At 32.3% G+C, this 10,202-nt stretch overlaps 1 protein-coding gene across 1 annotated transcript; it reads right to left on the bottom strand.

The window, feature by feature from the left end:
- LOC113846016 (CSC1-like protein At3g21620) lies at nt 1-8,324 on the bottom strand. The gene is made up of 12 exons (XM_027473809.1): nt 8,154-8,324; nt 7,112-7,460; nt 6,158-6,304; nt 5,785-5,920; nt 5,245-5,346; nt 4,491-4,610; nt 4,286-4,366; nt 2,908-3,248; nt 2,360-2,605; nt 1,293-1,617; nt 768-1,001; nt 1-559 (listed from the first exon to the last, which is right to left on the bottom strand). Exons 2-12 carry the CDS (start codon nt 7,423-7,425, stop codon nt 326-328), a joined length of 2,280 nt encoding a protein of 759 aa, XP_027329610.1. The 5' UTR covers nt 7,426-7,460; nt 8,154-8,324; the 3' UTR covers nt 1-325.
- Between the last annotated feature and the right edge of the window lie 1,878 nt (nt 8,325-10,202).

Here is a 10,202-nt window from a genome sequence, read left to right as displayed (position 1 = left end):
ATACGTCAAATTTTAATTTATTTTATTGTATTTCATTTGTTACAAAGGAAGTTTGATCTTCTATGCATTTTCTCCCCTCTCTTAATCACCCTCAACGTGACGAAACAATAGTACTAGTAAATTTCTTATACTGACCTAAACAGGAATAGGTAAAACTGTTAAAATGACTATTTCTCTTGTATATATACTTCATTGCAAAATTCCCTTGCTTATGATTTATATACAAAAAAGAAGAGTTTGGATATCATGGACCAATGCTTGTTTGTAGGAGCGATTTAGAGTGAATGATAAACTATCCAAACATGTAATTTTCATCAAGTCCAGCTCACTCACTTGCTAATGAACCACTATGTTTGCTGGGCAATGGTGTGTTTCTCCGAGACTGGCGTTTTGTTTGGACAAGTACAGGCTCTTGTTCCTCCCACTTTTCACTCATTACTTCACTGTCACTGTCTTCATCTCCTTTAAAAATTGGGTGGATATATGCATTTTGAAGGAACTCTTTCAAATTGAAGTTTGGCTCTCTTGCACGCTCCAATGTGTCTTTCATCATTGCTTCCTGAATTTCACACCACATGACAAGAGAATTAATAACATGAATTTGGTAAAGCAGTGGCTGATCTAAGATGTCAGGATCAAGAGTAGGAGAAAAAAAGCATGTTCAAAACAAAGGCTGTCCTTAAAACTTAATTTTTGTTTGCTTGCTTGCTGAAAGCATTGAGAGCAAAAGTCAAAAACTGTATGCCAATTGCAATATCAAGACTAACCTGTAATGGATGCCTAATAAAAGCAGGTTCATATCTTCCTTTGCAATACAGGTGAAACCATATTGTCAAAACTGGGAGAGTGATGAGCAATGGAGTTGAGTTAGCAGCTTCCTTTGTACTCAACAATCCCATTAGCAGAAGCTGTGAGATCACTAATGCAAATACAATACGGCCATGGACATCAGGCCAGAATGCTGCTGCACTCTCATACTCTTGGTTGTAAACATTTATAATCTGCCATTCAATTTCAAGCATTAATATTAGATAAGAATTCCAAGCATAAACATGGTAAGTAAATGAAAAGAATTAAGAGCACACTTAAGTTCCATGCATTGAAGCTAACATCATTTACCCTTGTTTAAAAGCTGTGCATTTGTGCATCATGATCTACTGATTTCATTATAAAACCATAATCATAAATACAATTACACTTTGTATTGTAACTTTGTGTCAATGGTAAGTATGTAAAACCATAATCATAAATGCATCACAACAGAAGACCTTCTTCCATGAGCCAGCTTTTACCTGATGACGGTAGACGACATATGCCAAACCAAAGAACACTATGATGTATGGAAGCAGAAATGGTGTGACCACAGCATACACAAGGCCGAGTAAGAAATAAAGTTGAATTTGAGGTTCGCCTGTATTGAAGCCAAATGTCCCAGGATCCATTGCTTCTTCACGGTCCTTTTCAGTCTTCACTAACAAGAAATTTTTCAAGTGATAAAATATCAACGGCTTCAACCTTAAAATCTCACCAGCACATCCAGCCCACCCATCCACCATTATGTAAGTTATGAAGAAAGTCGCCTTCATTGGAATTGAGACACCAATTGTTTTTGGAATTCTGCATACATAGCATATGTTTACATTATGAAGAAAACATGTACAAGTCTAGACATGCTGAGATCTATGGAACACAATTATGCAATTCTAAAAGAAATTGGAAAATTAAAAGCTATTTGAAACCTTGACTATTTTACTTTAGGTTATTACAAGTTCAGGTGCAGGAGAGTTTCCCTAAGGCATGCCAAAAGACAACACTACTTACAAATGACAAATCAATAAGAGACCACCATGAATCCTATCTTAATACTTCTGAGTTAATGTTGTTAAATCCAACTAGTTGTGTCCACCCTTATTGACTTTATACTAGGCCAAAAATTTTAGAGTTTAGACAAACCTAACCTTGCATGTGCCATTTGCTTGTTCTTATTTTTGGCTCAATTTTAATGAGGAAAGAAAAGGAAAGTCAGGGGAATGCCAATCAAGTTCATGCGATGCAATAATACAGTTTACGTCACTACCACCTAATGAAAATATAATGTGAATTACACTGATGATTCAGATGAAAAACAGATTTTTCTACGATTGTTTTATGACTTTTCTGAACATGTAAGTTCTAGCCAACTAACCACAGTAACCAGAGTGAATGAACATTGATGAATTCAAGATATAATGTCTTCTAACTTAATCGCTAATATACATGAAAATAAAATGAAAAATCCATTTTTAAAAATTTGAAATGCCTGCTAGAGTTGAAGATGCTTAATTATTGTAATAGTGGTGCATATATGTGGCGGACTTACTCATTGGCAGACTGATGGATAAATTTATCTAGTTGTTGGAATGCAGTCCCAGTAATTATGCTCCCAAGAAATACATTAATGAACTGGAAGATATAATATCTTGTGGCAGATCTCCTTTCTAGACCAGACACACTTATAAATCCTTCGAACTTGGACATTATCATCAAAATTGATGGCAGAAACATGAGGAATATCTTCAAAGCAATCCCAGGAAGGAAACCTTGAATAAAAGATTTTATGAATTTTCTACAATAAAAGAGAAGAAAAAGATAAGTTTCTACCATGAAATCCTATAAGGTATCAAAGAGCCAAGCAACAGGGTTATCTGTAAAATTTTGTTTTTAATCACACTCTGTCAGTGGAAGACATAAAACTTCCAACATATTCTGGGTTGTAATTGTACTAGGTTGCAATCATAAAAGTAGTAAAAGGTTTTCAAATTATTCAATAAATTTTGTTTACAAAGTCAACCAACAAACAGAAATATGTATTCTATTAATGCTAACAAGGAAGAGGATAATGACATTGAAAAAATAACTGACACTTACATTTCAATAAAAGATTTCAGGAAAGGTGCTGCTTTTTCAATGCCTTCAATGTTAGCAAGTGACTGTACAAATGCAATGGGAATCATGAAAAAGAAAGTCAGAAAGAAGAAAGCAACTGCGACTATAAGCCTCCTTATTGTGAGTGAAACATATGGTATTGCCATGTTATCCCAATACACATCACGAGGTTCTGGAGCCCACTCAGTCAACCATATTGTTGGATTTCTGGATTGTTGAGTTTGTGCACAAACAGCTGCACCCCAACGAGTTCGGAAGGAAACAAAGGCAGCTGGCATTGTATATTTAGAATTCTTCATCACCTTTTCTCTCTCCAACTCTATCTGGAAGTTTAGAGGAACGCCAAATTAAATCAAATATACAATTTTCATTTAATGAACAATTCAATAATTTCTTCCAGAAAAATTATGCACAAACATATATAACAATTTGTAGAAATATGTATACTGATGATTATAAGCAAATATTTGAATTTCAAATATGAGGACATAAATTCTGTTGGAATAACATCATAGAAGAAACACTATTGATAGACAAGACTTCGTATGTTGTTTTAGGTGAAAGAAAACAATTTTAAATAAGTGTGCAAACACAACTGATAGACAATATTTCTTATTCTCTTTTAGGTGTAAGAAAACCATTTTAGATAAGTATGCATGCATGCGATATGGCATGATAATTAGATCATGTCTCTTTCATTTTTCTTTTCTTTCACAATTGAAAATGGAATAATACTTCTTTTTATTTACACAATATCAATATTTCCAAATATCTGTGTTTACCTTTTACATCCTGTCTCTTTTCTTTCCCTTTCATTTTTAAATAGAATCCATGTGTCATTTTTATCCTCATGGAACATGTATATGTCTTCTTTTACTTCCCTTTTGATTTGACTTAATATGATCCTTAAATTCTTGTGCAGCTTCTATTAGGGATTTTCATATTAGAGGTTGTGTTAAAATATTATAATTAATAAATTCAAATTTAACCATTCCAAAACCTTAAATAGTAGAAATTAGTTTTTGGTAATAGCAATTTTAATCTACGAGGGTGAGCCTTGGCTTAATGGTAAGGTTTGCAGCTTTGTGCCCTGAAGGTTCAAATCAAGTAAACAATCTCTTAGCTTGCAGCATCTTAGCTTCTCTAAACTCCCTTAGGTGGGAGCCTCATGCAAGCAAGGCAAGGGGTTTATATTCTCTCCAACAGAAATTACAATGTATGTCACACAGCATGAACTTTAAAGAATTTTAATTCCTAAGAAAAAATCATGGGCCATGGACTTGTATGTGATGACATTATAAAGGAAACACATTCAATCCTAGTGGCAATTGCAAAATAAGCAGAGAAGGTACTGCCTTACTTCTTCTGATAATTTCTCAATTTCAGCAGTATAAAAATCAATCGCATCCACTTTATTACCCCAAAGACCTAAAAAACCAGTCTGCAAGCACAATGTTAACAGTGGAATTACATAGAGCAAGAGGAAAAAGAAATGGAATACCTTAAGAAAAATGGCATGAGCTTATGCTGAAGAGAAAGAAAAAATGGACGATGATATGGAATACCTTCTTATATGGCCTTATGGATTGATTTCTAGAATATTTAAGTTCATAGTAGTCAAGCCAATTCTGCTTTTTCTTCTTCTTAGCAACTAGACTAGAAAGTTTCTTTGCATTGTAAACAACCTGAAGAAAAATCATCAAAAGTAAGAAAAAAAAACAACAAAGGTACTACAACCTTACAGAATTTATGCTATGTGATGGAAGGGTTATAATGGGGTTGAACTTGATAACCCAGTATTATATCAGTAAAATCAAACGAAACTAACTGGCATGGTGTTTTATTTAATAATGAGAGGTCATCTCATTGAGTTCAAGGTCTGTCCTAGCTAAATCCATTTCAACAGCGCACTTAGCATAAATCTGGGCCATGGACTCAATCATGCTACAAAGATAAAAGTTGACATAAAAAGTGTCACTTGAAACTTCCTGCCCAATATGTATAATTTGTAGTTAACAGAAAAAACAGGAGAGAAAATTCATCAAATATACTATCAACAACAATTTTGCACTGAAATTTACGCTAACTTATTTGAAACCAACACATCCGCACCCAAACTTGAATAGTAGTGCCAGATCTTATTATTTACTCCTTGTAGTTTTAGGCAATAACTGTCGAGTTGAACACGGTCAAAATGTGATGTTCTACCAGGTAAAGTTTATTATTTTAATACAGTCAAGATTTATACAATCATATCACAGGCTGTAAAACAAAGAAACATAATTTGGCTTGTGCTATCATAACAAAAAAGGATTGGACCTGCTGAGTTAGATAGTGATCTGGATGGTTGACCAAGAAGAAATGTTCCACAAGCTCACCGACTGATTCATCAGGATCGGGTGGCACATTCCTAACCAGTACCTGCACAAATGGTCAGCAATTGCTTGAAGGAGCAACATGGGAGAACAAAATGGAAAGGTAGAGTTATTTTAGAAGCCCTGTGACTTTGGTATAGCAGATAGTTGTATATTCTGTAGCAATCATCAATGCTTGAAAATTTCAATTGAAATCAAATTAACTGAATTTTTATAGTAATCAGTCGAAGACTGAAAATAAACATAGTATTCACCTAGCTTTTGTCTGGGGGGGAGGGGCGTTAAGGACAAAGTTTATTGTCTTAAAGCTGTCCCTCTATATCTTTTAAAGTAGGAAGGTGCAATTGAAATCTGAAGAATACACTTTCACTGTCAGATTTTTGGAGACGGGAGGATTTTACCAGTTATTGTTTATAAATCCGTATGACAGCAGTGTTACTATGATTATGAACACATTTGTCAGAGTGATAAAACTTGATCTTACTGTAAATTGGTCAGGACGGCGTCGTTCTAATGCTAGAAAACGTAATCTCATCATTGCAACTATCTGATACTCCCTTTTCAAGATATAGCATGTCCAGAAGGTAAAAGCATAAGCCATTACCAAATGTGTCCAGAATCTGCAATACATGCAACAAGTATTGGAAGGTAAACATGCATACATGGAAAAATTTGCATTTACACACGTGTCACAAGCTTATGCATGCAAGTAACATACTAATACTAATATGTATTTCTTTTAACTTAAGAAACAAGGATGTCATTAGAAAATTCTTATTAAATAATAGAAGATAAAAACAGCCAAAGAAAGTTAGAAAATAAAACATACAATATTACCAGTTGAAAAGTTTGCATACCTATTTGATCCAGTTGGAATATTTGAAATAGAAAGCTTATCTATGCTACTATAAGTCAAATTTGAACTCTCCAAAGTGTTATTTGTCCAATTGACAGGAACCATAACAGAAAATGCTAGGAATGCAATTGGGACAAATATTTTAAGCCTGCAATGGGGTAAGAGGATGCAGTTAGTAAGAAATAAAAGACATGATAAAAGTAACCTTGGAACTAAAAAATGGGACAATTCTGAAAATAAACTCCTGTTATAATAAATTTAGTGTGAAGGAAAAAAAAGCCATGGTAAATATTTTTATCAGAAGTTCCCGTTCTCCAATTATCCAAAAAGATAGTAAGGATATATATGGTTGCTTGGCAAAATTAAATCATAAGCCCTGGGGACAGTATGTACTAAGCAGCTCTAAAATCAGTGTTGAACTTGAATACCGGAAAGTTAACCACAAATTGACAATTATTGATGATTATATTATGAACTGAAAAATTGACTATGGCTGGCAAATAAAATGCAAACTTGACCCGTAATTAACCCATACCTGCAGGCAAAATAAATGATTGATTTTCTCTTCCCGTTTATTAACAAGGGGGATGGGTATTAACTATTAAGGTGGTACCTGGTGACACTGGTTGTCTTAAGTTGCATAATTTTCCCTATATATTAAGCAAATTTATCCTAAATCCTACTTTACCTGTTAATTTTCTACTGCTGCATTTAAGTAACTTTAAAGTTCTTTTCTATTTTTGAGATTTTTTTTTTTTTTTTACATTTTTAATCTAATAGTGTAATATCTCTAATTCTCTTGTGATGCAAAAAAAATATTGACGGGCATCAATGCCTGGCAAATTAATGTTTATGTAACTAGGATGTTAAATGACTGAAACATATAAGTTCAACAACAATAAATAACAGATAGACATCCACAAATTGCTGCAAAGAATGGTTTATCAGAGCATACCCAAGTAAGTAGATCCTCAAGTAAACAGCAGAGTCCAAGCCTGCATGGTCAATTAGTTCAGGTTCTGGCATTTGCAATGCTGCAGGCATCCAGCTCAAGAACCTTGCATATGACTTGAAGTCTAAATTGACAAACTTGGTCACAAATGCCCCTGCTTGCAATGGACTGCTCCTTAAACCCTTCAAATACCATTTTGGAAAATACACCCTATCATTAATAGGTTGTATCCGAAGTATGGCAAATGCCAGTAAGAAAGCAAATGCACTAAGGATGTTTATTGCTGCTGCTAGTCCTATATCACCCAGAGAAGCCATAAGTATACGTCAACTTGTGAAGAATAAGTTATTCCCTGCAAAATATACAAACAAGCATTATGTCAAAATCAATACCTTTCTTTTTATAAGAATTGAATTTAAAAGTATGACCTTTGTTTGCAACAGTGATAGGTAGAATATAAGACAAAGCAGAGAATGACATGAAGGTTGAACATCTGATTTGAGAGCTGATGTAAATTTTGTATTTGAACTACTTTTCTTGTGATTTTACAGACAAAACAAAAACCATAATATTAAAAAATAACAAAAAAAGTTGGGAGGAGGGGAAGGCTGAAAAATTAAACAAAAATCAACTGAGTCTTTTTTTTCCCCCTTCTTCACCCAAAATTTCAACCAATTTCATATCTTCTAGTACAGAAGTAAGTACAAATTAGCCCTTCTCTCACAATCTCTCCGTGGCCAAACTATAAGCCGCTTCTAAAATGTACAGCAGGTATCCAAAGGATACGTTTTTGTGTTATCCATAACCGATTAAGAATCTAAATTCCCCTCTCAAGCAAAACCAAAAACAAAAACAAAAATTTCAAACTTTATGGCATGTTTTGTTCTTCCAGTCATCTTATCAACCGATGAAATGAACAGAACTCACACAAAATTCAAACACTCAGCAAAAATTTACATTTAGAACCACTTAAACAAAAAAAAAAAAGCTGCTGTAAGATTTCCACGACCATTATACTTCAGATCCACTTCGTTTGGTACATTACCTTGTCACCACAACAATTCCCAGCAGAAACTCCCAAAGGCAAAAAGATGAAGCAGCAGAAAGTAGTTCTTCAACCCAATTGAGTTTATCACACTGACAGTGTTATTAGTTCAACCGAGCACAGGGAGAAAACCCAGAAGCCAAAAAGTCAGCAATCGCCAAAAGTTACAAACTTTATGGCATTTCTTTTCAAAGGGGTACGTTAGGATATATAATCTGTAGCGGCACGTCAAGTCAAGTGAGGTAAGATTTGTGCCAACTCATAAACACTATGTCGACCATTACCTGTATATAAATACTGCATGAACATAAATGAAAGTGATAGAAAACGAAATATTAATAATAATTAATTATAAGAAGAAAAACGAGTGTCTGAAAATAGTTAACCAAATTTGGATGGTTTAAAACAAAGTTGAGACTGAATATTCTTACCATTACTTTCTGTATACGATGAATCTTTTGTAATTATTTTTTGGTGATTTTATCCTCATAACACAACATTATTATGGTAAAAAAATGGAAATATAATTACAATAAAAAATTAGAATTCTAAATTGACAAATTCCCAACATTGAATTGTGTTTGGTTGGCAGCATGTGACACGACGATGTAGGGTCAAAGAGAGAGAGAAATAGAAAGAGACACAATCGTAGACGTTTCTTTCCTTTCCTAACGGCTACTTCTCCTTATTTTTTTCTTTTTATTAATTCATGAACATCTTAAAACGCCTTAGCCAGTCAAATATAATGATTTTTTTTATTATCAACTTTAAGGTTGTTTGTTTTGTAGTTAAGATATCTTACAATCGATTTGAAATAAATAAATAAATCAACGATTGGACACAGTATACGGATAGAAATGAATGGTATTGAATTTTCCATTAGGCTGTTTGTTAATATCAATTTTTAAAATTGACTTCAAGAGTTTAAAAATAATTAGTTTATTTTTATATTTCTAAGATAATAATGTTATAATAGTATAAAATATAAAATTAACAGTAAAAATTTCACGGCGAGAGTTAGGTACATTATTGGTTTAAGCTTTATCCATGGAAATAAGTTTCAGTGTCGTTTCTAAGAAAAAGTGGCCCCACGCAGTGTAAACGCTCCAAAGCAGTTGTTCAGATAAGTTTAAAGTTTATAATAAATCTGTTTATCGTTTCCATCGTCAAGTGCCTATTAAAAATGGACGTTACCTAAATATTTTTTTTTTAATTGTAATTTAACGATCAGTAACTCGGCATATAACACTGTGGTATTCAAATTAATTTAATTGTATTAACTATTTGAAACGTTATCCTTTTAATAACTTATCCTCACATAAATAAATAGTGTAAATGTATTTACACATTAGTTAAAAAAGTGATATACAAAATATTCTTTTTATACCTAACACATGATAAAAAATTATATGCAGTAATTTTTATTAAATATCATAATATTTAATATATTAATAACATTAAATATTACATTTTTTAATAAAATTATTATTTTCCCAATATATATATATATATATATATATATATATATTAACACGATCGTACAAATAAAGTTTTATATTTTTACATATACAAATGTTGAGATAAATGATATATTTTTGTATTTAAATGTGAGACATTTACTACTTTTGGAAATTTTTAAGTGGTTATATTTGCAGAAATATTAAAACAAAAAACTTTTTTTAACAGTTTAGTAGAAGTATTTGTGAATGCAAAATTAACTGATCTAATTAAACATAGTTGGAGTTGGTGAAAAAGCATAATAACAATGCATCATCTTAGTATTACGTCAAGTTTAAAGTTATTAATAAAAAACCAATGCATTAGATAAAAGGCTTATATTAATAGTTCGACGTTAAGTTTGTTTTTATTAACATAACGTTAGTTTAATAGAAACTAGATTGTATACGTTGCACATTTTCATTGAAAAATATGACGTATTATATTATTGGATACTTTTGTTATTATATAAAATTAATATAGACTATTTATATTATTAGTGTAATATATTATATTGTTTTGTAAATTCACGATAATTATATGGTTTCCATT

Source organism: Abrus precatorius, unplaced genomic scaffold (genome assembly GCF_003935025.1).
Source record: "Abrus precatorius isolate BTA unplaced genomic scaffold, Abrus_2018 Scaffold8, whole genome shotgun sequence".
NCBI lineage: Eukaryota > Viridiplantae > Streptophyta > Magnoliopsida > Fabales > Fabaceae > Abrus > Abrus precatorius.
This window is presented reverse-complemented; position numbering and strand designations above follow the sequence as displayed.